We start from the raw sequence: 27,829 nt of genomic DNA, 5'->3' as shown, positions 1-27,829 counted from the left end.
ACCCCCTAGGTCTTGCCCCCGCGGCGTGAGGGGCGGGGTTGCGACTGCGCGCTCGCGCGCCCTGCGGCTTCCGCGCCCGCCGTTGGCCGTTAGCGCGGCTTGGGTGGTTGTCTTGGAGAACCAAGATGGCGGCGGCGACGGCGACGGCCACGGCGACGGCCACGGCCTCGGCGGTGGTGGCCGAGGAGGACACGGAGCTGCGGGACCTGCTGGTGCAGACGCTGGAGAACAGCGGCGTCCTGAACCGTATCAAGGTGCGGCGGGAGGCCGGGCTTCGGGCAGGCCGGGGAGGCTTGCCCGGAACCTCGGGGCTTCTCCGGGCGCGGGGGGCGACCGCGGGGCGGGGCGGGGCGCCGGGGGCGGCCTGGGCGGGGCGCGCGGCCGTGGGGCCCGGGCTCGGGCCCGGGTTCGGGTTCGGGCTCGGGATCGCGGGCCTGGTGTGGGGCCGAGCGCCGGCCCAGCGGCCCGTGACCGCCGCACGCTGCAGCTCCTGCGGGTCCTTCCGAGGGCAGGGCGCTTCGCGTGCGTGCGGAGCTGACTTGAAGCCATCGTGTGTGTTTCTCTTGAAGGCTGAACTCAGAGCGGCCGTGTTTTTAGCGCTCGAAGAACAAGAGAAGGTGGAGGTAAGAGATCCCCGCCCCCAGACCTTGATAGGGCCGTACTTCCTAACTTCTCATAGGTTGAAAGCCCTTTCCACGTCGTTGGATGACTGACGACCCGGGGTTCCGAATGGCGAAGGGTTGCATTTCTGTGCCGTGGCTCGTTTTCTGCATCGTTTTTGCACGTTAGAGAGCGGCCTCGGAGTACCACAGTGGTTCTGACAGACCGTAGCCAGATCTCAGTCACAGGAGTTGCCTGAAACCCGTCCAGGGAGTTGCCTGCAGGGTTACTCTGAACTTTCAGTAAGCTAGTACATACGCACTGAATGTCTTGGTGGTGAGGGACGTAGAACACAACCTTTCCTCCAGATTCTGACTGGTGGGTTAACAGTCTGATCAGTTATTTTAAAAGCATCTCTGAACTTATTCTCAAAAAAAAAAAAAAAAAAATCCAGGAAAACCTGTGTGTTTAAATGGTAACTTGGCTTTTCTGTTTACCCCAAGACCTAGCTAACCATCCTGAGTACATGCCCTCCCATCCTTCCACCTTTGTGGACCTGCGAATCTACTCCTTAGCTTCCTCAGCCTCCTGCTTCTTCATCTTGGTCTCTGCACCATCTTTCCTGTGTGTTCTCAGCTAGGCTAGATCCCCCTGTCCACACCTCAGAAACCCATATTTCTTTGCTCTCTAGTTATACGGTGATGATCATTTGATCCCAGCAAACTATCTCCTTCTACCGTTTCTGCATAAGCATTGCCAAAGAAAAGTCACTTAACCACGTGACCCCCTGAAGCCACAGAGTGGTGGATACTCACTTGAGTGGGGACTGCAGTGTGCCCATCTGGTCCCCGTCACTTAGCTTTCTTATCTGTCCTTCCTCTGGGAAGAATAGAAGTGACTAGGTCCTAACTGTCCTTGGCTGCTATCCCCAACCTGTCGGTTTAGGGAAAGGTGACCCGTGTCTGTACATGAACCCGTCTGTCCTGCTCTAGGAGAAAAGGCTCTGTCTTGCCAAATATATTGTCTGATTTAGTCCTCCATGTAGTCTCATCTCCTTGGTTAATCACTGGGTCTTTGACTTCTTTTCTCCTGGCTCTTTTGAGTATAAAAATGTTTAATTGATCTTAAAATAGTTCTTTTACTTGTTTTTTTTTTTTCCTACTTCTTTTAACATATTCTTTGGAAGACTATGTCTCATGTTGTTTTTTATCGCCAGGTATCCCTTACTCCATTAAAAATTTAAATATACTACTGCTATACCCAAGGAATTGCTTTTGCTGTAGTCAAGAAGGCTCCTCCAGTTGAGTGTACGTTAGTTCTCACCGTTACTTGATCATTGCAGCATCTGACATTGATTTCCCCTTCGTTTTTGGAATTCTTTGGAATGTGGGAGCCTTTTCCGATTCTTTCTTTTGCTCACTCTGTTTCTTTAGTGAGGCCTCACTCCTGCTCATCCTGCTTCCGGGTTGGTGCGCTGTCTCTTTACAGTGCCTACTCTGCAGCCTCCCCACGGTAGCCCTGACTCCACTAGTGACTTCCTCCTGTCTCCTCGAATCACTCCCTTTCCTCCTGAACATCAGACCAGTGTGCCTAGGAGACTGACATTCCCAGTTCTCCAGGCCAGCCCCACCCTCACCATCGTCTCCTGGCACTGGGAGGGTCCTCTGCTGCCTGCCTTGCTTGGGCTTGCTTATGGCTTTTCCAGGGTGGCACTTCCTACTCTCCACTCTTGTTCGTCCCCCTCACCATTTCAAGTCTCTCTTCACTGTCCTGGGTTGCCCGTTGGTAGTACATACCTGATTTTGCTCTTCCATTTTCTTTGACTAGTTCAGTTAATAAGTGTCATAAATTCTCTAGACCATGTACTTCTGTGATATTTCTCCCTCTTTCATTTTAACAAGGTATAATTGCTTCTGTGAACTCACACTTTAAAATGTCAGGTTTGATAAACTTAACATTTACAGGATGTGAACTGCACAGCCAAGAAAGAGAATATACCTGCAGTCCTTCAAATTCTCCTTATTTCGTTGTAAGCTGTCTTCCTCAACATCATAATCATTTTCAAAACCACATAATGGAAACATGTAAAACACACATGGGATCTGAGATCTTTTATTCGGCATAATACAGTAGTGTATCTTATACTCCATTTAATCCTGATTTCAGGGTTTCTGGGTCATTCCACTAGTCACTGAGTGGATATTCATAATTTGTTTAATCATCTACTCTTTGATGCCATCTTTGGGTTTTCACTTGTAGATGAGGCTGCTGTGAATGGTCGTGTCCAGATCTTCGCTGGGATCTGGGATTTATCTTGAGAAAATACTTGAGAATAGAGCGACTAGCTCACATGCTGAGGATAATGTTAACCCTAAAACAGCCTCAAACTGTTTTCTAAAGTATTTGTACCTTGTTGTACTGCCACCAGCAAGATGTGAGTCTGCTTAAGGAAGCCCATCATGTGTTACCTACATTAGCCTCACTCTGAATAGTCACCTCAGGCTCGATTTGCAAGAAGTGTTTGTTTGTTTGTTTGTTTGTTTTGTTTTGTTTTGTTTTGTTTTTTTGAGCTGAGGATCAAACCCAGAGCCTTTTGCTTGCTAGGCAAGCGCTTTACCACTGAGCTAAATCCTCAACCCGCAAGAAGTGTTTTTTACTATGTTTGCTCAGATCTGTAATCCAAAAAATAAGTTGGCCTATGGCCACACAAAGTCATGTCATATACTGCTGATTAATTTGGAATTACAAATGTATATGTTGCAAATGGTAGATATCTAAGATGATAAATTTCAAATTGTATGTACTTGAAATATAGAGTTAAAGTAATACCACACAAATATTTGTAGATAAACAATTTCAATAACACTTAAATTATAAAATGTTGAAGGGCTGGTGGTATAGCCAAGTGTAGAGTGCTTGTCTGTCATGTTCAAGGTCTTGAGTCCAGTTCCCAGCAGTGTAAAAAAATGATTTAAAAAGTTGAAAATAAATGTCTTCAAGTATAGTTTGGTTTCATTAACTTGAAAAGTTATTAAATGGCACAAAGCAAGTCCTATGCTAAGTAAACAGTTGTGAAATGGAGTTCTTAAAACCATGACTTTCATGAATTGCAATGTATATATTCTTTATAGCTTTGCCAAAATAAATAAATGTAGCTGTTGCACTCGGCTTGGTCTGTCTACTCTCCACACTGAACGGTGTACTTTCCACTTTTAATTTGCTCACTTACTAATAATCAACTTTGGCTGTGGGGAAAAGAGAACTTTAACGTATGCTTTTTAGTTGTTTTAGGATAAACATATAACACTTAAAATGTTTCTTTTATTTTTTAACAGAACAAAACTCCTTTGGTCAATGAGAGCTTGAGAAAGTTTCTAAATACAAAAGATGGTGAGATGTTATTCTTGTGTGTATCTGCCTCTGAATTTTAAAGTTCTGTCAATGTTTGGGAGAATAGTCTCCCTCTATGGCCCTTGCTGGCCTCTGACCCTCAGTGATCTTCCTGCCTGAGGCTGACTTTACATAGGAGTATACCACCATGTCTGGCCTAGTATAGAAAGTGAAACACTGAAATCTGTGTTTGAAATACTGTGTTGTCTTACACTTGCAGATTGATGATTCTTAAGGGAAAAAAATGGGAAGATTGGGATTTTTGTACTTAAGTGATTTACTCAGAGAAGAAATATGTGATTTTTAAAGAACTTAGAAACGTCATCCTTCCCCTAGAATGCTTCAGGTCACAAGGAAATTGAGGTTTCAGGCTTTGTTCACAAGTCTTTTTCTTGGTCTTCACAGGTCGTTTAGTGGCTAGTCTCGTGGCAGAATTTCTTCAGTTTTTTAACCTTGATTTCACCTTGGCTGTTTTCCATCCTGAAACTAGCACAGTAAGAAACATGGTTTTATATCTATCCTGTGAAATCTCTGAAAATTAATGACGTCTCACAGTTCACCGTTGCTCACATTTAGTTATTTTTTGTGTTTGTTAGATTGTGTTTCTATAAGCCATCCGAGTTTCTTTGTGTAACTTGAAGCTGCTAAGAAAGGAATGCTACTGTAGAGTTGATCCTACTAAGATGTTACCCTGCAGCTGTCAGGAGAGGCCGCACACTAGATGTTCTTTCTAAAACAGCCAGAAGTCATTCACTACACAGTTAGCCTCTGAATATAGAGATGCTTTAAGGTCCTAAAATGCTCCCTTTCATATCTGACTGCTTCTGCTATATTCCTGCACCTAAATCTTACTTCTTTTCTAGTTTCAAGGTCTTGAAGGTCGGGAGAACTTAGCCCGAGATTTAGGTATCATTGAAGCAGAAGGTACTGTGGGTGGACCCTTATTATTAGAAGTGATTAGACGCTGTCAACAGAAAGAAAAAGGACCCACCAGTGGTGAAGTGAGTATCCTGTGCTACCCTTCTTTAGCTTATTTAGTAATTGGCTACTTAGTTAAGTCGTGGAGATTAGTACATACGTAATGAATTGAGGTTTGCATAAAAAGAAGCTGCTCCTTAAAATGAAATGAACTGAGATGGCATGTAAGTGTTTCGGTGAACATTACAGTAAGCAGATATACTTGTGTACCTGTGTTGCTGTTGGCCCTCAGAATGTTCTGTTCAGGACAGACTGGAACAGATGATCGCGCCTCGCTGACCAGCCGTTGACCGAGTTGCTTCACCTCTCCACTCCCTCGTTTATGAGATGAGGCAGTGGGAGAGTAGGAACGGCGCTGAGCGTGGGCAGCATTGCACTGCTAGTTGTTGTTACTGTTCACTCGGTGTGGAAGGCTGGTCTGCACGGGGGTCAGAGGACCCCTCTCACCGTCCCTGGGTTGCTTTTCATGAAAAATGAAACGGAAGCAAACCCAAGAAGAGAAGGAGAAATCAACCTTTGAGAATCACAGAGTCATTAATGTTAATTGAAAAAGGAGGGGAGATGGGTCTCCAGGAGGTCACAATGGAAAGATAGACTGGGCCCCACAGTATAGATTGGGTGACCAGTTCAAGGTGGCTAAGGGAAATAATTTGCAGGTAACTTGAATCTGGGGGTGGGATATGTGTATTCAAATTAAAGGAAAATCTAGTATAGGTATTTGTGAAGAAATGTCAATGTAATGTTCTTAAATGCTAAAATAATACTGAAGCATCATTGGCACAATCATGTTTTAGTTTCAGTTTAAACTGTAATTTTTAGGGTGCTTTGGATCTATCAGATGGGCATCCTCCATCAAAGTCCCCTGAAGGAAAAGCAAGTGGGAACTCCACCCCAAGTAAGGTGAGTCTGCGCTGGACAGAGAAGCAGGCGCTGTGGCAGACACCTGGGGCCCTGCTCTTTGTTCTTTCCTGTTACCTGTGAATGTTCTTTTGTGACAAGTCGTTTCAAAGTTTCTTAAAGATCATTTCCCTCTTGATTAAGTAGGTGATTTTTTTTTTTAAGTTGCTTCTTTTGTGTCATTGGTAATGTCTTGAATTTTGTATCTCAGAGGACATTGATACCTGGAATATTTTTATGTTGCATTAATAAGAAGGCTTTTCTTATTTTGCATAAACTCCGAGCTGGAGAGTATGGGCTTTCAGAATATAAAAGGTTGTAGTTGAGTTTTGTAGACTTTTGGATAACCAGATTTGGAATCATGGTGTTATTTAAGTATTAGTGAACTGTTTTGACAAGATTTATAGGAAAGTGTACTATGGTTTTGTGTGTGTGTGTGTTAAAGATAAGACCTGATTTCAGGAATACTATATGAAGAAGAAAAATATGGAATTGAGCACTTGAGTATTTTTAATAATAGAAGATTTAATGAAAAAGTGATGGTCTCTGGCTGGATAGAGAACATCCTAATTGGTTCTAGTTGGCCCTGTGAAATAATGGTTTTGGGTCCTATCTTAGTCCACCCAGGTTGCTGTCATAGAATACCACAGACTGCATGGCTTACGAACAGCAGACATTGATTTCTCACAGATTGAGGCACTGACGGTCTGGTGTCTGGTGTGGGCCCAGGTCCCTGGTACCTTCTACATATCCTTATGTAGTGGGATGGGGAAGGGGAGCTCAATAAGCTATACACAGGTGCTCCACTCATTGATGAATTCCTCCCCAAAGGCCCCACTTAATACTGTCATTATCTTAGGGGTTGGGATTTAAACATAACCAGTTTTTTAGGAGAGTGGGTAGGTGTAGCTCTGTAGTTCATCACAGTCAGCATTGCACTCTGTGACTCTTCCATAGGGACAGAAAGATGGTGTGGAGTCCATCCACGCACACGATTTCATGTGGGTGCAGGGTAGGACATGAATTTTATAGATCAAACTGGTATCTTAGATCAGGTGACCTTTGGAGCATGTGTTTACACTGCCAAGTACTTCATTGCTAAGTGTCGAGGCACAGGGCACTGCTGTTACTTATGGCTTGTTTGATTATTTGTTCCTTTGTAAGCTTCAAAAGCCTAAGACATTTCATATTTCAAGCCAGCAAGGTTATTCTGCTAGTGTGGCTCCCTCTGAGATAGCCAGACCTTTTCAGATAAGGAGAATTACAGAAGTTTTTGTTTTCCTGGTGCTTATGGAAAACTATAGCCCTGATGATAGAGCAAGTCATGAGTCAATTTTACAAAAGAGCCTGTGGAAGAATGTATTTTCCACGATAATGTCTGATGTTAGAAAAAGAAACTAATATTCTGAAAATACTTATCAATACTTGAGGCATTGAGCTGTTTGGAAATCCACTTCCTCATAAAGTATTTTTAGAATTGGTACTGACATTCCATGTAAAGTAAATCCTCAAAAACCGTAATAAAATCTGTTGCTGCATGCTCTAGAGTTATGATGATCCTCCTGAGTGTTTTAAGTCTTAAGGAATGTTGTATAAATATTTGCAGAACAGTCTCAAAGGCTAGTGTAGAGAGAGGCTTGTGTCTCTCCTGGACTAGGGACATCACGTGTCTGCCACCTTTCATTTCTTTCTCATGTAGTCTTCTGTGTGAGCTGGGGTTGGAGTAGCCCCTTAGGAAATACCTAAGATCCTTGCTAGCTGGCCAGGGCTGGGGTCTGTTTAAAATACACTCTTGCTTTGTCACTTAGAATACAACTCCATTATATACCTAAAGTTCTCCCTCTCTCCTTGCCAGCCCCCCATGAGCCCTCGTCCACCTGTGAGCCCACAGAATGAAAGTGTAAGTGTGAGGGACACTGGGAAGTTGTAGCCAAGGATTAGACTCAGCATTTAGGAAGCAGCGTTGTGTGCTCCTGAGGAAGGTCAAATCAAGCTAGACAAGACAAGCTGCGTGGAATTCACTCCAGGCCAGTGTAGAGCGGAACTGCGTGCGATGTGGAAGGAGCAGGCTGCACACACAGTAGGAAGCTGACGGGATAGCCAGTGCCTGTAGCTGACCAGGAACCTGTTGGAAACTGGTTAAAACTCTGGGACATGCCAGGAAGTTATGAAGGCTTTCAAAAGCAGCAGGTGTGGGAGAGGAATATGTTAGATTGTCCATACACAGATACTGTCTAATAGGAATCTCTATTAGTTTGGTAATGAGTTAGTTTATTTTTAGAGATTTATATTTTATGGTAAAATGTCATTTTATTCTCATGCTCAGATACCAAGGTATAAAGGACAAGGTAAGAAGAAGACAAGCGGGCGGAAGTCTGGTGACCAGGTAACATGCATGAGAGCAGAAGAGAAAAGCCGCCTGTGCTGAGCCAGCCTCAGACTCCTGGGGCCTCCTGCTGGCCTGGGTTCTAAGCTTTCTTTTTAAGCATTACTGTCGTCTGTTAGCCGACCGTGAGAGCCAGACCTAGTGGCACAGGCCTGTCACCTAAGCTCCTTGAGAGGGTGAAGGAGGACTGCAGTTGAAGGCAGCCTGGGCAATTGAGTGCAGTCTTGTCTAAAACTAAAAAGTCAGTGAATAGGCTGGGGTACTGGTGAGTGGTCAAGTGCTGGACCAGCACACTGAGTTCCTTCCTGAGAAGAGGAAACAATGTACAGGAGTGTGGGAAGCACACTGGCATAAAGGAACTTGTCGTCTAAGCTAGGTAAGACACATGCCTCTAGAGTACGGCACAGTGACGCATTGTCAGTTTTCGGAGGGAGTCTGATGCACAGACATTTTCCTAAGTTAAAAACTTCTAAAACAAAGGCTTAAAAAAAACAAAAAACAAACAAACAAAAAAACTTGATTTCTCTGTTAACTGGCTTTTTAGTTGTGGTGATTTCAGAGGCAGAAATCTCTTTCTATTCACTGTCTTCATGCAGTTATTAGTGAAAAGATGTCCCATTGTCCAGTAAGTGCTTTGGAACATTTGCATAGTGAAAGTGACTTTGTTGGAACTCACAGTCTAACTGGAGAGGTGGGACACCTTGAAACTATATATGTGTGTTAACCTGTGGTTTGTGTTGTGAAGATTCATTGAATTGGTCTTTTAGAATTTTTAAGTTAAATGCATGTTTCATAGTATTGAGTTTCTATAACCTTACTAGTTCTTAGGTCTCTAACTTAAAATATTTCGAGTAAATTAGTGTATAAAACCAGTGCACACTAGGAGACATGGTTTCACTCTGTGTGTATGTGACATGGCTGTGGTGGGGCCAGACTTCAGCCTTCAAGTGCTCTCTGACTTGAGGGGAATTGAGGATCTGATGGGCCCATGTCTCATAACAGAGACTAGTCTAGTTCCTCCGTTTCATTATTGTTATATATTCGTATCTTGAGTCCAGAATGTCTTCCTCAGTCACTTGGAAATCCTTTTTCCCTTTTCTTCTCTGACCTTATTTCTGAATTGCTTTTGTAGCCAGTGTGGATCTCAGTGTTACCTCTTTCCAGCCTTAGATAGCTAAGCCCTTCACTCCCCTTCCTCTGCCTCTCTGCTTTGCCCTCTGCATGCAGTTAAGTTTTCAATTTCTACCACTGAGCTAAATCCCCAACCCCTTCCAAAACATTCTTAACAGCATAATCAAGATACCTAGTTGCATGTAGTGGTTGGGGTTACGCCTACCAGAATGCCAGTGGGAGCCATTGCTGTGGCAGGTGAGTGCCATTTCCCAAGTCGTGTGCAGGAGCCTCATCCATGTGATCCACAGACATGAAGTGTGCATGCTGTGTGTGTGTTTCAGGGGTCTTGAGCAAAAACAAGGAAGTTCAGGGTACTTCCCATTGAGCTCTGGAACTCTGAGACAGGCTGTGGGCAACTGTTGATTCAGAGGCCCAAAGCCCTTATTAATCCTGGGAGTATACTTCTGAATTCTCCATGTATAATCTCAGTGTGGCAGTGCACTCTGTGATCTCAGCATTCTGGAGACAGAAGCCAATGATTGCTGCAAGTCTGAGGCCAGCCAGGGTTACAGTATATATAATTATCTGTATATAATCTCATTGTGGCCATGCACTTCCATAATCTCAGCGTTCTGGAGACAGAGCCAATGATTGCTGTAAGTCTGAGGCCAGCCAGGGCTACAGTACTGAAACCTGTCTCAAATCAACAAATTGCGCATGCGTAACTGATGTGTGTAAGGTTTTCAAGCAATAACTTCAGTAAAAAGGTTTTGGTTTTGTTGTTAAGAAACAATAGAATGGCCGGGCAGTGGCAGCACATGCCTGTAATCCCAGCACTCGGGAGGCAGAGGCAGGTGGATCTCGGAGTTCGAGGCCAGCCTGGGCATGGAGCTGAAGATGCCAGGATAGGCTCCAAAGCTATAGAGAAACCCTGTCTCAGAAAAAAAAAAAAAAAAGAAAGAAAGAAAAAAAAAAGAAACAATAGAATGAATAGATTCAGAATACAGAGGATAAAAATTTAATGAGGAGGAGTTCTTTAATGAACTAGTGTAGCTGGAGTTTTCTCCAATCTCACTCAGACCCGCAGCCACTCAGACCCAAATAAACACACAAAGGCTTGTATTATTTAAACTGTTTGGCCTAATGGCTCGGGCTTCTTGCTCTCTAGTTCTTACATCTTAAATTAACCCATTTCTATTAATCTATAAGTTGCCACATGGCTTGTGGCTTACTGGTACCTTATATCTTGCTTCTCCTGGCAGCAGTGGCTGGCAGGTCTCCTGACTCAGCCTTCCACTTCCCAGAATTCTCCTCTCTCCTTGTCCCGCCTATACTTCCTGCCTGGCTACTGGCCAATCATCACTTTATCAATCAATCATCCACAGCAAACTAGATTTTTTTTTTTTTTTGCATTTAACTATATGATGTGTGTTTGTGTAGTTGAACGTGTCCCACAATACACATGAGGTCAGAGAACAGTTTAAGAGTGGGCACTTCCATCATGTGGGTCCTGGGCATGGAGCTGAAGATGCCAGGCTTGGGTCAGGTGCTTGCCTGATGAGACATCTCACTGGGCATAAAGGGGACCCTTCAAGCCATTTGCTCACGTCTTCAAAGTAGCGCCTGTGATTGTATCTTTGTTGTTTCACCGAATCATTTCTCAGTTGTCTGAGAGATTAAGATGAAGAATCGCTACTCCCAAGACTAGTTGGACAACATAGACTGGACTGGATGCAGGTGGTGGGGGAGAAGGAAACCCATTTGGATGGGAGGAGGGCATGAATGTGTTCAAAATACATTATATGAAATTCTCAAAAGAATTAACAAAAAAAAGTCTCTTAAAAAATAATAAATGTAAAAAACTAGAATAGCTTGGTGTAGTAGTGTGTGCCTATTTTCCAGCACTTGAAAGCAGAGGCAGGAGAATTGATGGTCCAAAGCCAGTCTGGGCTTATGTGGTGAGTTCTGTGTCAGTCTGGACTATATAGTGAGACCCTGTCTCAGAAACTCAGCAGATAATTATTAATAACTAATAATTATAGCCAACTTCTGCAGAAGCTTTGCTCCCTGGGTCTTTGCCATCTGATTGGAAGAGCAAACCAAGATCAATGGTTTTGCTTACTTTCTGACAGCACTGGGGCAGGGTTGGACTTGAAGGCCTCAGGTTTGCTGAGTAGTCACTTCCCTGCGGAAGCACCTCCGGTTCTAGAATGAAGTACCTTGTATCATGCCCCTAATGTTATATGAGAAGTTATCCTTCATTAGTTTCCAGGCTAGTGAACAGTGAGGCACTTCGCTTTCCATCCTTAATAAGTCGTTATTTTCAGAATTCTTGAAAGTATTTAGCTTTATGTTGATTTTGGACATTGGTCACAATCACATTGTATGTGTCTTTCAGGCTATGTGTGTTTGAGTCTGTGACTGTCACCTCAGGATTTTCTGTACTGAGTGTTGTCTTTCTCCTTATTCATCCCCAACATGATGCTGGGTGAATGGTAGGCAAGTAGTTGGAAGCCGGCACTTACCCAGCCCAGTGGTCCCTGTCTCTTGAGCTTCTGTGAGCTGCTAGGGACGTGAGGCCTGAGGGAACAAGGCTGACCCCCATGCAGGGGCCAGCCACCTGTCTGACAGCTTCGAGGCCATGGTTCTGCTGGCTCTCGGTGCAGAGCGCTCCTCGGGGAATACTAGAGGGTTAAAGATGGGTTCTTGAGGGGAGCAAAGTAAACTTTGTAAGAGTAGTGCCCATTTTCCTAGTAAACTTTTTCAACACTCTCTGGTAAATAAATAAATAGGTGCTAAACGTGAACTTCTTAAGTAAGTCGTGAATCAAAAGCTGCCTTTGACAGTAGAGGAGGAGTGGAGAGTGACAGAAGCCTGGGTGGGGCAAAGAAATGTTGCAGGCAAATGTTTGAAGATGTTTGTAAGACTGGAATAGTTTGTCTTTTTATGAACAGTACACCTTAAGCTTTTATTTTGGAAACACAAATTATATTATCCTTTTTTTCCCTCAGTGCTGAGAATTGAGGCCTTTGTGCTGACAAGTCCCGTTAATTTGAGCCACACCTAAGCCCCTTTTCAGTTCCTGAAGACGTGGCAATAATTCAATTTTTGGCTACTAGACAAATAGTATTTTTCATTGTGAAACCTTTCTCTGATGCTCATTTTCTATTAATTTTTTTAGATGATTGAAGTTTTAATTATGTGTTTTATTGGAAAAAATAATCTATACTAAAATTTTGAAAAACTTTTTATCATAATTTACCATACAGTTTGTTAATCCTGAGCTCCATCGCAGGGAATGGCTGATGCAGTGCTGTTCAGTAAGTCCCTTCATTTTTATAAAATGACGAAGGCTAAGTGGTATACTATAAACAGCTGTGGTTTCCTCAGCTTCTATGCCATGGTGTGTCCTGGGAGCTTGAGACATGGCCTGTCCCTAGTCTGAAGGCAGAGCGGAAGGAAAGGTGTCTTCTTGGCCTCCACCTCCCAGATGGATCGCTCTTGTAGTCTCCGCCTCCTTCCTCACACAGATGTTATTTGTTTGTCTTTGTTGACGCACTTCTGTGTGGTTTAGAAATTGATTTGAGCACAGTTGCAGAGCTATTTTGAAAGTTTGTTTTCACTTCATAGATAGAACTGTATGTTTAGAATAAAACAAATGTTATTTTAAGAATGTACTATGTCATACCATGTCCTTCTCCATGAAACTCGTCTTCCTAAAACTGTACCTTGCATCACTAGTAAGAATGTCAGTAAACAGTAATCATGGACAAGCATTAATCACCAAGCTCTTCAGTGTCCTGTCATCTGTGCGTGGACTGGAGCTGGTGATGTGAACTCCAGGAGGAGAGCATGTTCTGCAGTCGCTGACCTGTGATGTTACTTTGTGCTTGACTCACTCTGCCTCGGCCCTGTTAACCTTTCTAAGGCGAGAGTGAATGTGTCTAAATATCCTAAGACTCAGGGGAATTTATTTGCAGGGCCTTTGAAAAACTCAGTTATTAAAACATTTTCAAATCAGAAATTGAAACTGATGTGAATCTAATTTAGGTATATTTAAATACATTATACTTCTGTATTTCACAGTACCAGGAAAACTTGAAGAAAGTTATAAGGGAATTTTTTATGTACTTCCTTGAGAGTTTCCTATATTGTTTAAAAGGATAGCTTAGATAATTTATTTTCCAGCTATCTTTTCATGATCATTAGTTTACCACTGTTGATAGCCCATAGACTGTGTAACCCATCTAAGTTTCTAAAACTGACGTATTATATGCCTTGTTGATAGCCCATGGACTGTGTAACCCATCTAAGTTTCTAAAACTGACGTATTATATGCCTTGTTGATAGCCCATGGACTGTGTAACCCATCTAAGTTTCTAAAACTGACGTATTATATGCCTTGTTGATAGCCCATAGACTGTGTAACCCATCTAAGTTTCTAAAACTGACGTATTATATGCCTTGTTGATAGCCCATAGACTGTGTAACCCATCTAAGTTTCTAAAACTTACGTATTATATGCCTTGCCTCTGGCAACTAACCAAGGTCTCAAGTCTAAAAACATATGTGTGCATCCTAAGACATGCTGTGCTCTCTGCGCGTGGGAAAATAGAACAGCCCCTGCTCAGTGCCTTGTGTGTTAGTCTGCTCCACTTCTGTATGGCCTAGCTCCTTGCCTTGCTGCTAATGAGCTCTGTCCCAGCCTGTTTGTAACTGACCTCATTTAATTCTTGACAAAATTCATGTCTGAAAACATTCCCTAAGATCACACAGTTAATGACCCAGGACAGGCACTTTGCAGATTTCTTATTTCATATGAGTGCTTTTTCTGGAGCATCACAGGGGTCTATTTTGATATTACACAATAGCATATAAGGCCAGCTCTTTGGAAATTGTCTTTTCAGCCCACATTAAATACAGTTTCATGTGACTGAACCTAATGGTATAACCTGCGTAGTAAGAGCTAACCTCAGCTGGATGTGGCTCTAATCTTAGCTATTGGGAGACAAGAGGCAAGAAAATCGGGTTCAAGGTCATCCTCAGCTATACAGCGACTTCAGGGCCACTTGTGCTACACGAGACCTTGTCTCAAAAAGAGGAAAAGGGGGAGCTAATTTTATTATTTAACTACCCTGGGGTCTTAACAAGTTACATAAATTGCCTTTGTGTTCTTTAGAATCCATATAGGTAACACATCCTACATGCATGGCCTAAAGATTGAGTGAGGCATAACACTTGAAGCATTTGAGTATTCTCCATAATTGTTAGCCACTGCTGTTGCTACTGGCATTATATTTGTTATTAAAATAGATAAAGCCAGGCGGTGGTGACATACATCTTTAACCCCAGCACTTGGGAGGCCGAGGCAGAGGCAGGTGGAGTTTGAGACCAGCCTGGTGTGCAGAGTGAGTTCTAGGACAGCTTACACAGAAAAAAAGGAGGTTGGGGGGCCAGTTATAGACTAGAATTATGCTGTGGCATCAGAGTCACCCAAACACTGTAATAGTTCACACTAACCTTGCTATGTCCCAGGGGAGTGGAATAGAAGTACTTCCTCAGGAGGAGTTTTCAGCCTTGGTTTAAGACACATAAAGGATTTATGTGCTTCCTCATGGACATGAGGTGCAGGTTAGTAAACAGCCCAGCAAGCCTGAATTCAGGTAATTGTTTTGTCCAGCATCTGCTTGTCGGAAATGTGAGCATTCGAAGGCCATATCTTTCACCCTTCATTGGTGCTGGGTAGAAAGCTGCTCTTTCTTCTGATGAATAGTGTAATTTAGTTTATTTTAGTGACATAGTCTAATTAACTTTAATGCTTTCCTGGTTTCAGATTGAAAATGTATAAAGATATTTTATGCAACAGTGACATACACATAGGATGACAAGGGAAAGCTATTTATAAATGAGAAACTTGCTAAGTGGGATAGGCATGGTAAAGACATTAAGAAATGGTGTAAAGATCTTCTTTAACATTTTGCCATTTGAAAGTTGCCCATGTCAGGAAGCCTGGGGATAAAGTGGGAAAGCATAGGATTACACTGCAGTTCCTGCTGTTGAAAGGCCAGACACAGGCATGTGCACACATACACACCCACACACAGACACACATATTCACATACACACCCCTATGTTGACTGTTGTTTAAAATATCTTAGAAGTTTTATCACCACGGAGACTTTTCCCTCCCTCTTTCTTAGAAGACCAGCAGTGAGACCAGTCAGAGCGAGCCCAGTATCTCCTTGTCAGAGCCAAAGAGCAAGAGCAGCCTGCACTCCCTGGCCCATGAGACAAGAATTGCATCCTTCTTGAGCAGCAGCACATTAGATGCCAAAGACAAAAGTGCTCTCTGTCCAGACGAAGATGATGCAGAAGGAGATTCTTTCTTTGATGATCCCATTCCTAAGCCAGAAAAAACTTACGGTTGGTAAGTAGACTTCTTTGGATCATCTGACTTGTGATTTAAAAACAAAATTCCTAAATGCTTTCATTTTGTATTTTAAACCTAATTGTGGTTGATATATTATGCACCCTAATAAACTTATCTGGGGGTCAGAGAACAGAACAGCCATAATATTAAACATAGAGTTTAGGCAGTGGTAGCACACACCTTTAATCCTAGCATTCCAGAGGCAGAGATCCAACTGGATCTCTGTGAGTTCAAAGCCACACTGGAAATAGCCAGGCATGGTAACTCATGCCTTTAACCCAGGAAGTGATAGCAAAAAGCAGAAAGGTATATAAGGCATGAAAACCAGGAACTAGGTCTGGTTAAGCTTTCAGGCTTTTGAGAAGCAGTGCAGCTGAGATCCATTTGGATGAGGACTCAGAAGTCTGAGGAAACAGGATCAGCTGAGGAATTGGCGAGGTGAGGTGGCTGTGGCTTGTTCTGCTTCTCTGATCTCCCAGTGTTCACTCCAATACCTGGCCCTGGGTTTGTTTTTATTAATACAACCTGTTGAGATTTGTGTTACACCTAATGATCTGCTAACAACTATGTAATTATTGAATCCATAAGTCTGATTTTGTACCAATAAAACCTAGTATGTTTTAAAATAATGCCAGGATTATTGAAGATACCAGGTATAAGCCATTTTTACCAGATGAGCCCGTATCAGGTACTCACCATGTGACAGGAGCTGCATGTTAGCATCAGGGCACACCCAGGTTAGAATGAGGTAACAGCATTCCTGGAGTGCTGCCCTGTGCTGGACTCCAGGGAGGAGTTGTCAGCAGAATGGAGAGGATGGCCAGTGTAGGCCCTGATGGCAGTGCCTGGGAAGTTAGGAGCCAGCTGACTGGACTGGGTGAAGCTGTGACTAAAGAGCCCCTCAAGGTTAGAGGGGCTCTGCAGCTTCCGGAAGAGTGTGTGCATTTGAGAGGTAATGTTTATTTGTTGATTCTTGTACTGTCTTTTGTGTTTCGGGGAGACGGAGGAGGCTTCTGAAGGAAGTCCTTGGTAGTACAGGTGTTGAAAGTCAACTTGGCTTGAGAGATGGCAAGTGGCTGTGAATTTAGGGAGCTGGAGCTTAGCTTCTCTGACACACTTACTGGTGCATTTGTACCAGATTGGTCTGCAGTCTGTACTGCCCTGTAGGTATGCCTTAGGATTTTCAATCTGTAAAATCTATTCATTCCCAACCACTATATATATGCATATAAAACTTCTTCAAATTGCTTTTTTATGTTTATAGAGTAAAAGACTATAGTGACAAGGTCTGAAATTAACATTTCATTGTCATTTGCTTCCTGTTAGGAGAAGTGAGCCTAGGAAGCAAGTGGGAAGTCTGGCCTCAGCCTCTGACAGACCCCCCTTAAGGAGTGGCCTCAGCTCCCTGGCAGGAGCCCCTTCCTTAACAGATGCTGAGAGTAAGTACTTGAATACTCCAGGGTTTTGTTATGTTTTGTTTCTAAGTAAGTGTGGTGTCCATTGCTGTGATAAAATACCATCACCCAGAGTAAGTGGAGGGAGAAAGGATTATTTCAGCATATAATTGTAGTTCTTCTTGAAGGGGAATCAGGGCAGGAACTGAAACAGAGGCCTTGGTGGAACATTGCTTACTGGCTTACTCCCCAGGTTACTCGGCTTGCTCTTTGATATGACCTCGGCCCACCTGCCCAGGTATGGCACCACTCACAGTGACCTGGGCCCTACTGCATCAGTCGTTAATGAAGAAAATGCCCCACAGGCTTACGCTACAGGCCCATCTGACAGGCAGCTCCTCAGTTGATTATTTAGTCTTCCTAGATGACTAGTTTGTCTTAGGTTGACAAAAAGAAAAAAGAAAATCTAGTTAGTCACATGTGATATGATTACTATGGGTTGTTTTTAGAAAATCCTAATTTTAATAAGGTAGACAATATTTTGCTATTTTCATTTCTTAATGTCACTGTTCTCCACCATTTTGTGATCCTTTGCTAGGCTATCAAAGTATTTTTAGGAAGCTGACTTTTTAACTGGTTTAGACTATCAATAGGTATACATACACATTTTTTTAAATTTTATATAGAAGTGATACATAATACTTCAAATTTTAGATTTGATTTTTCTCTGGCTGTGGTATGCATGTCCCGCTGTGTTTTATCAACATGCTGGGCAGCCACCTGATCACTAAGGAAGGTAACTAATGCTCTGCAGCATACTGCTGGTCTGGGATGGCTAGCAGGTTAGGCAGCTCCAGTGGAGTTTTGATTGTAGTATTGTCAGCCTCGGATGAGTGTTAGGTGCTGTCCCATTCCAAGAAGAGAACATTGTTAACTTGTAAGTCATGTCTCGTGGTTTCTTGGAATAACTTGATTTTTTAAAGAAGTTCTGTGATGGAGTGATCATCATAGTCACTCTGCCATCCGAGGCTTTCGTCTGATGTGGCCCAGAGGAGAGGCTGCCAGCAAGCTGGGTGATAGCCAGCTTCCTGCACTATGCCATCCCACCCCATCTCATCCTACCCCACCCCGGGACAACATTGCCAAGGCTTTCAAGAGTGTGTTTGGACATCACGCTATCACAGTCAGCCAGTGTTTAACCAACAGGTCTTCAGAGCCCCAGAAGTAGAGCCACTTGGAGTTCACAGTACTGGGTTTTGTGTTCTAATAAAGAGTAGTATAATTGGTTTCTCTCTGTAACACATGAATCCTTTGCTTTTTGCCAATAAAAAATACCCAGAGAATGGTAGTACATGATTCTAGCCTCTATTGATTACAATTTATAATTTTACTCTAGGGTTTTTTATACTCTTAGGGCTATAGATACCCCACCTGAGAGAAAGCTTGATGTGGCTTAGAGAATAGTGCTCTCAATTCCTTTCATGCAAGTACTTTTTCCTGTTTACAGGTAAAAGAGGAAGCACAGTCCTGAAGGATCTGAAATTGGTCGGTGAAAAAATTGGATCACTTGGACTAGGTAACTAGATTTCAGTTCTAGTGTGATTGTTGAAATCATCTTCCAGATTAAAGTCTACATGGAGAGCCTTCCTGCTGTCGTTCAGCAGGTGTTGAGGGGTTGGCATGCGTCCAGAGTTCACCCCTGTGTTGGGGGATGGCTGTGGCAACAAGCTGGACCATCCGTTGCCTTGTGTGTTCAGACTGTAGTAAGGGAATGCTCTGGCCTGGACTTTTGTGGAAGACCTCCGGAAGAGGCTATGGCAAGACCTGGTGATCAAGGCAGAGCTGTATAACAAAGGTTTCAGTGAGAGTGGGTGAAGTTGGTGCAAGGAGTCCGTCTGGTGCAAGGCTTAGACCTATGAGAGGACAGCTGCAGGCTGTTGGGGTGTTTGGAGCAGATGCAGTTCAACAGGTTCCTATGGGGTAAGAGTCGGTGTGAACCTAACTGAGTTCTGGGCACGCTGCAGACAGGTGCCACAGGAGGGCTCTCGGCCATCTCCTGTCCTCTTTATGGATGCAATGTGATGCTAAGTTGCTCTGTTCTGAGAGCGCTGCTTCTCAGGCAGGCTGGGGAGAAAGTACCATATACCCTGTGCACTTTGTGAACTTGGGCATGTCCTGGGACAGTGCAGAGACTATCCTCTCGTTTCTAACCAGACACCTTAGCTATAGTGCACAGGACCTAGGTGAAAAATGGATAGGTTTACATGAAGATCCCAGCTGTGGCCCTGACCTGGCATAAACTGTGCTTTTCTTCTCTGTTACTGGGTCCAGTAACATGACCCTCACTTGGAAGACTAAATAGGATTTAAACACGTCGATGTACATGCAAGAGGTGCCTCAAATGCTAGTTTCCTTTTTGTGTCACTTTCTTCCCCTTTAGCAGAAGAATAGGTGTTCCCTGAGCTGCCAGGATTCTGGTTCCATATAGTGCTGAGTTGCCAGTAGTCCTGCCCTTTGTGCCTCCTGGTTGCTGGCTGGCTGGCTAGGTGGTCCTACTCTTCTCCATTCCCTGCTTCCCCATTAGGTGTGATCACACCTGCAGCAGGGGCTCTTTATCCTTGCACCTCAGGATTTTTGCCCCCTTCTTGACCATGACACCTCAGGTTCTGCTCTGCCCCCTTCATTCTGACATTGTTTCACTTTGTGGTGGCTCACCTGGTGCCAAGCCTTTGGGCTTCCCCTTTTCATTGTTCTTGTTCTCTGATCAAAGTGTGGGTTCCCTGCTCTGCTGATAAGGTGAGACTGCAGAGAATTCCCCTTTGGGGAAGACAGTTCTGACTGCAAGCTGTTGGAGAGAATAAAGGGCAGGTCGATGCTTTATTTCACCCTCTGCTGGCATGTGGGCACACTGTAAGTTGAAATTTGGATAGTTGTACAGGGTGGGTAAGTATTTCACCAGATTCAATAGAAATGAGTAGTCTTGTTCAGTGGCACAGTCATTTGAGCTTTGTTTTTGCTGTAATGTGCATGGCAAGAATGTTGGTATTCTGAGGAATACAGATGTTGATGGTACTTGGACATGCCCATGGAAGGGCACCAAAAGGGTCCTTCTGGGTGATGGGCCCACATGCTCTGTCTTCTCTTCACACCTTCTGATTGTTTTTGAACAAGCTGTTGAGTGGAAAGTCACAGAGTAGATGGTGCTTGCTGTGGTGTGTCCCTTTTTCTGTTTTTGTGTTGATGAGGATAGAGCCCAGGTCCATGAATATGCTAAGCAAATACTCTGCCTTTCGCTGCATCTGCAGCTGTGCTTCATTCGGTCACAGGGCACATCATGGTGAGCTGCCCTGATTAAGCCACCTTCTTGAACCTAGAGCACAAACAAGGTATTCACTTTTTAGCATGTGGTATAATCACTTGAACAGTTTTTATTCTTCGCCTTTATTTTATGTGGTAAAACACCTATTCCAGAGGTGGCTCTGTGGTTAAGAGTATGTGTTGCTCTTACAGAAGAATCAGGTTCATTTTACAGTGCCCACATGGTAGCTCACCAGCATCCATAACTCTGGTTCCAAGGATTCCAAGACTCTTCTCCTTGGGCAACAGGCACACATGGTATATATACATACTATACATGCAGGCCAAATATTTGTGCATATAAAAATAAGTAAATCTAAAAGAATTTTAAATACTATTTTGGTACTTACGTTTTCATGAAATAATATCATTCAATAATGTTTTGTTTTGGCAGGAGACACACTTATTTAAAACAAGTATTTTTCTGTAAGTGTGTAATAACATAATCTTTTCTTATACTGGTTACCAGGAACTGGAGAAGATGAAGACTATGTTGATGATTTTAATAGGTAAGAAAAACCTTGAGGTGAATATGTAAATCTTTTAGATACTTTCTGAATACAGGTATGGCAAAATTACATTAGAGTTTACTTTGTACTTGATTCTCTTGTTCATGTTCATCCAAAATTATGTTTTGGAGTGATGACTTCTTACATTAGAATATAGATGAATATGTATGTTGTATTGGGAGAGTTGGAAAGAATAAGATAAAGAAATGATATCAGGGGGTTGACCTGTCATGAAACCAAGTCAGTAGTTTATCCTGATTTTTCTCATGTCTTTTGTCTTTGTGATTTTGACTTTTTAAAAACTTCCTTCTTCGATGTGGCATTACTTGACGTTTTGTTGGAGGTGACTTGTATGAATTGCCTACTGATGAAAATAATATTTGTTATAGATATGATTAGAAAATTTAATTTTAAATGCCTGAGAATTTTAACAGTTTTCTTCTGATTAGAATTTCTGTTTATTACAATAATTTATTGTACTGTGTTTTGGAGCTAAGAATAGCATGTGGCGAGTGAGAAATGCAGGTTTTCTGTGTGATTGCCACTATTGCCTTAGAAGTTTTCTTAGATGATATATATGAAATTATGTTTAATGTTATATGTTATTTGTAGGATTAAAATCTCTGAAAATTTGAGCAGTGGTAGTTATTCTTCAGAGTTCTTTTTCATTTTTCCCCTCTCATAACTAGTGCTAGCCATCGCTCAGAAAAAAGTGAGTTAAGTATTGGTGAAGAAATTGAAGAAGACCTTTCCGTGGGAGTAGATGATGTCAACACCAGTGATAAAGTAAGGTGCTAGCATGTTCTGTGGGTGCATCTGTCCATTTGTTGATTTGCTATGAGACTTAGTAAATGTATGACTAGTAAAAAAAAAAAAAAAAAAAAATGGTTGAAAATCACAAAAAGTTCATGCCAGTTACCTATTCTAAGTCTGGAGAAAACTTTAAGGATATGTGAAACTCAGAGCTGTCATATAGCTGGTATTTGCACTCTGACAGGTTAAGGGTAGCCACGGGGATCAGGACTAGAGTCAGAACTGTCTTCTTAGGGTTAGAAGTGAGGTGGTGTCTATGGGGCATTGGTCATCTCAGACTGGCCAAGTAAGGCTGAGACAGTTGCGGGAGGCAGCACAGCAGAAGGCATTGGTTGGAGGTTCAAAGCCAGAGATCCATCAGAGTCCACCTTGCATCTGCTCTCTGTTGTTCACAGCCAGGGTGGGTCTGCCTTTCATTCTGTGAGCATAGCTAGAAGATGGCTGCTGCCTTCCAGGTGAGGTGATGTAGGCCGGCTTCAGGTCGTTGCATGAGGAAGCATCAAGCATCTCTCAAGAGAGACTGAATTGTAAAGTGAGGAAGCAAAATTTGGCTTGTGCCGTTTTAATGTGTTAGCTTTCTTTGTTTTCTGGCTTTGATTTTGTGAGATAGGGTCCTGGTTTAAGTCCCAGGCTGGTCTTGAACTCAGTATGTAGCCCAGGACTCCTGCCTCCCTCTGCCTTTCAGATGCTAGTTGTCTTAGGTAAACATGATTCTGTCATCCCAGTTTCTTTTTGTGGGTGTTTTTGTTGGTGTTTGTTTGTTTTGTTTTTTGAGAGAGGGTCTCTGGCTGTCCTGGAACTCACTCTGGAGACGAGGCTGGCTTCAAACTCAGAGATTGCCTGCCTTTGCCTCCCAAGTGCTGGGACTAAAGATGTGTGCCACTCTGCCCAGTTTCATCTCAGTTTCTTACTTTTTTTTATTTATTAAAATTTTTTCATTTTACATACCAACCCCAGTTCCCCCTACCTCCCCTTTTCCCACCTCCTCACCTCCCTCCCACTCTGTCCCCATCCACTCCTCAGAGTGGGTAAGGCCTCCCATGGTAGTCAACAAAGTCTGGCATACCAAGTTGAAGGAGAGCCTAGCCCCTCCCCATTGTATCAAGGCTGAGCAAGGTATCCCACCACAGGGAATGGGCTCCAAAAAGCCAGTTCATGCACCTGGGATAAGTCCTGGCCCTGCTGCCCGGGACCCCATTAGCAGATCAAGCCACACAACTGTCACCCACATTCAGCGGGCCTAGTTCAGTCCTTCTCAGTTTCTTTTAAGGTGAAAAGCTATTACTACTTAGAGACAGTACTCTGATTACTGCCCCAGTGAATAAGCAAATATTTGGCCTTTCTCCCACCTTTTCACTGTTTGTCATCCATAAGAGGCAGACAGTGTGAGCTCTTATTAAAAACTGCTGAGGATTGTTCGTTTAGCATTTGTGATGGAATTCATGTTGGAGGTGAGCTGCTAACTCAGCTTCCTGGTAATCACAGATTTCAAAACAGAAGGGGGTTGCTCATCAGTGAGCACTTGTAGTACTTATAGGTAGCACTAGCTGAGAGGGAGGGAGAGGGAGAATTCTGAAGAGCAACTACCACTTGTCAGCTTCTCACAGTGTTCAACACTTTCAGTGCTTTGGTTTACCCAGTGCAGGAGATCCTAGCCAAAACAGCCCGGCGAGAGAGAGAAGCAGCATCCAAATGAGAAGGGAGAAGTCAAATTGACATTGTTTGCAGCCAGCGTGATCAGAATACATATGAAATACAAAAGAGTCTCGATTAACTGATCATAGGTACAAAATCATACAAAACCCAGCAGCATTGCTACGCACCAGTAGCATAGTGTAAAACAGAAACAAAAACACAACCCCATTTGCTGTGGTCTTTCTTGCTTTAAATCAAAACTGAAAACCCCTCAGCTAACTGCTCTCTACTGTAGTTTCTGAAAGATCACTTTTTATCCATAGTTTTTCCTCACTCTTGTCTAATACAGCATTCGGTTGTTTTGCAAATAAAATGCATAACTTAATGAGTTCATTATTTAATAATGAGAGTAAAAAAATACAGATGCAAAGGATCAGTCTTACCTATTGTCTCAGTGTTTGGGTTTTTCTGAGTTTCTTCTTTTAAAATGTAATGACTTGGGCAGGGCGCTGGTGACACACGCCTTTAATCGAAGCACTCAGGAAGCAGAGGCAGTTGGATCTCTGAGGGTTCGAGGCCAGCCTGGTCTACAGAGTGACTTTCAGAACAGCCAGGGCTGTTACACAGAGAAACCCTGTCTCAAAAAACAAAAATAAAAAACAAAGGGAACAAAACCAGCTCAAGGAAAAAAAAGAAAACAAAACAAAACAAAAAAATCCAGCTTACCCCTGGCAAAAAGAGAAATGTAATGACTTTAATTAAGGTTCCCAGTAATTGTCTTAGTACAGATAGTTGTATACCAAGACTACTGTTTGACCAAGAGGGAGGGAATGAGGGTATCTATTTAAAATGATTTTCTCTCTAATATTTCCTTGTATCCAAAGAATGGCAAAATGAGACGATGTCAAGGACCAAATGAACAGATCTAAGAGTGAGGGCCACAAAGTCTGGAGAGGAACCCTGTTCTCACTCGGTGTTCCTGTTCTCCTGTTAGCCAGCTCTAGTCCAGGGTTGGCCCTCCAAACAGGCCACAGAAGATAAATGAATTATAACAACATACGTTTACAGATGGATTCAGACTTTGTTTATACTGATTCTTTTCTTTCTTTTGGATAACAAAGCTCGATGACCTCACACAAGACCTGACTGTTTCCCAGCTCAGCGATGTTGCCGATTATCTGGAAGATGTTGCATAGACAGGAAAAGGAAGTATTCTAATCAACAGAAGAGAAAGGACTTGTCGGCTCCATGGTCCCAGTCAGTCACTCTTGCTGGAATGTATGCTCCTGCTGGTGCCTTGCATTTCAAAAAGACAGCAGATATTTTTTAAAGTTAACTTTTCAGTTTAGTAAACAAAATACTTCCTATATGAGCCCATGTCTAGGAGGTTAATATTCTTAATTTGGTTTGCTGTATATTGCCAAGGAAATTGTCTGAATTCCAGCTCATTATAGCAAGGGAACTCCTGAAATGTCAGCGTTAAAGAGCATAACAAGGGATCAGTACAGCCATAGTGTGTGTCACTGTATGTCTCTGGTTGCTGCAGAGTCCTGGGAAACAAACCTTAGCGTTAGCCACCGAAGGCTTGCTCACTTGGTGTCTGTTAGGTGGGCTAGCCCAGAGTTGGTGAGCTGACCTGATATATCTGTGATGCTAAAGTGTATCAGTACAAGTTAAATTGGATGTCTGAACTTTATTTTGTATTTCCTTCCATTTGGAAGGTTTGTTAGACCATTAAGGTTATATTAAAGTACTCTGTGCTATTAGTTTTGCTTGTTTTAAACTAGAAGTGGTCAGGACTCTTCATTCATAGACTTGTCAATAACAGTTAATGTTTAAGGTCACATTTTATTCTGCTGTCTGTCAGCAGCTGTAGACACAGATTACTTCATTACAGTCTTAATTTATTATTTCTAAAGATGCCTTGAAACATTCAATACCAAAATGCATCTGAAACCATTAAGCAGTGCTTTTATTTCAGATCTGTAAGTTGATTATATTTAAATCCAAATTGGAATGAAATAGTAGTAATGGCCTAAGACCATGTATATTCAGTTTGACAAACTTTGCATACTGTACATAATTGCATTGTAGTCCTTTAAAAATAGAGCCAATCATAGGGTTTCTCGCAGGTTTAATCTGTGCTGCTGTGTGTTTATACTGCAGGGATATAGGCCATTGGCATTTGTAATGCTAAAATCGCTTAAATGTGCAACTAGGAAACTCAGCCCTACGCATGCGCAGTCACACCACTAAGTAAAATTCAGGAGGTGTGACACTTTGCTTCCTTTTATTTCCATTATGACTGTCAAAAGTTACCTTTATGAATAAAAAGAGAAATTAGAAATCATCCACCATGTTGAGTGAGTGAGCAGAAGCTGTGGTTTGTGTCACTGCCACTTTCCATTCCACAACTGCTAACAGAACAATGACATGAGGCTGTAAGTGCAGAGGAAATGAAGTGTAGAGAAGATTCAGGCCCCAACAGCAGAGCCTGGCTTTTGAAAACTTAAGTGAAACTGAACTGCAGACATGAAGAGGAAGTAGGACAGAGAGGGGCTGGGCGGCCTGGAAGCCCCTGTGTATTTCTGTCCTCAGTCTGCCCTGACATGGCGCTGTCTGTTTTCCCCGCTTCCCTCTCAGAAGAAGACGACACCGTCTGCCGGTTAGAAACTCCACTACCCTGTGCCCTCTCTTCAGTCCTGGAAAGCTCTGTAGCTGGTGGGCCTCTGGAGTCTGGATCACAAGTGTGCTTTTAACATTGGGTGGGCGACTCCAAGAGAGTGAACTTACCTGAGCGTGGCAGGATGTGGCTTTTTGTATTTGAGGAAGACTTTCCAACAGCCAAGTGTGAAATCTGTCACTTTCTATCACCCAGTGCTGGCCTTTTGGTAATTCTTGAGAGGGTGGAGAGAGAAGGCCAGAGTGCAGCTTTGCAGTCAGCACTACATAAAGGTGTTGAATGATCCTGAATAATGTGAAATTTAACAAGGAGGCAGTGGTTTCAAATTGTCCCTTGCTTAGGTATTGTTAACCTGTTAAACTTTAACCTGTGAAATGACAGGTTCTGCGTATAGTAAGGTTCCTTTTGTTTAAAATGAATTAAAATGTTGGCCAGTGGTAACCCGTATTTTACAGTGGACTTTTTGTGCTTTCATTGTAAAAGTGCTGTGCCGTTGTGTTTGATGAGCGACTCTGTGTGGCAGCAGCGGTGGCTCATGGTGCAGATGTTCTCCTGCCTCCTGCTTCCCTCCCTCCTCTGCCCACCTCAGCACTGCAGGCCATGCGGCCAGTCACCCCACCCCAGCTCAGGCTGCTTGTACTCACGTCCTTGTCTGAATTGGCTTCTGCAGAGCTACACAAGGCTGATTTCAGAGAACACTAGACTAAGGGCCCTCTCTCCATGTTGACTCTTATCCTTGTGTTTTATTTATCTTTCATTGTTATGGGAGATGTGAACAATGTCATTTACCCTAGGTGGGATACCAACAACAGACCAAAGAAGCTATCAAGTCTACTTTGGTGAACTAAGTTTATTGGGGCTATTGATAAGAGCTCACACCAGCATCCTTGCTTAGGTCCAGCATCCTTGGAGCAGCTCTGCTGCAGTCTCCCTGGCACTGTGTCGGCATGTCTAACCTTGGGGAGGGGAGTTGCACCAGCCTTGTACCTTTCTAAACTTCCTAAGTCTACAAGTCTTCTGGTCCTCCTTAGCCTTCTCCCTGTAGAAGGGAGTGTTTGGATTAGGAGGGAGCCACCTAGCACTCACTCTGGAGTGGTCCATGTCCTTGTGTGTTGTCTGAAAGCTCCAGAAGAGCAGGAACCTCTCTAAAAACTAGTTTACCTAAAACAGCATTTGGGCCCTAATATATACTTCATAACAGATTTTTTAAAAATGATTTATCTAGGTACTGCAGAAGGCAGGGGACTGTTTAGTGGCCAGGCAGCTCCTCCTAAGTTCCATGCTACAGTTTGGGATACTGTCCCTGCCAGTTCGAGTCTGCAGGTGGGGTTGTTAGGTGCAGCTCTGACTCTAGAAGCTCAGAGTTCTTCGGACTGAAGCCCAGGTGGGTCATTGCCCTCACATTGAGATGTCCTCTCATAGCCCTGGTGCCCCTGCTGGCATAAGGGAGAAGCAGAGCATCTCCAGGGTTCTTCTAGAGGGAGGTGCCCAGCCCCAGCTTTGGGCACTGGACTAGGAAGTGGTCCCCATGGGTCTCTGCCTGTGCACATTACTAGGCCATGCTGCTAGGGCCCAGTTCTAGGGAGGTAGTAGTGGGGAGATGAAGTACAGAGCAGATGAAGTCAAATCTGTCAAGCTAGTCAG

General features: G+C 43.2%; 1 protein-coding gene across 3 annotated transcripts; it reads left to right on the top strand.

The window, feature by feature from the left end:
- Cep43 (centrosomal protein 43) lies at nt 1-26,632 on the top strand. 3 transcript variants are annotated; one of them, XM_036168877.1, is made up of 13 exons: nt 1-254; nt 570-623; nt 3,936-3,990; nt 4,396-4,484; nt 4,854-4,991; nt 5,788-5,868; nt 8,192-8,251; nt 15,565-15,791; nt 17,121-17,233; nt 18,696-18,764; nt 21,015-21,054; nt 21,744-21,840; nt 24,624-26,632. In XM_036168877.1, exons 1-13 carry the CDS (start codon nt 126-128, stop codon nt 24,696-24,698), a joined length of 1,227 nt encoding a protein of 408 aa, XP_036024770.1. In that variant the 5' UTR covers nt 1-125; the 3' UTR covers nt 24,699-26,632. The 3 variants fall into 3 exon arrangements, with proteins under 3 accessions (XP_036024770.1, XP_036024772.1, XP_036024771.1); XM_036168879.1 differs by lacking the exon at nt 8,192-8,251 and having other exon boundaries at nt 3-254; nt 15,568-15,791; XM_036168878.1 differs by lacking the exon at nt 8,192-8,251 and having other exon boundaries at nt 4-254.
- The last annotated feature ends 1,197 nt before the right edge of the window (nt 26,633-27,829 follow it).

Source organism: Onychomys torridus, chromosome 19 (genome assembly GCF_903995425.1).
Source record: "Onychomys torridus chromosome 19, mOncTor1.1, whole genome shotgun sequence".
In the NCBI taxonomy this organism is placed as follows: Eukaryota; Metazoa; Chordata; class Mammalia; order Rodentia; family Cricetidae; genus Onychomys; species Onychomys torridus.
Note: the sequence above shows the minus strand (reverse complement) of the source record. Positions and strands in the feature narration are given on the sequence as shown.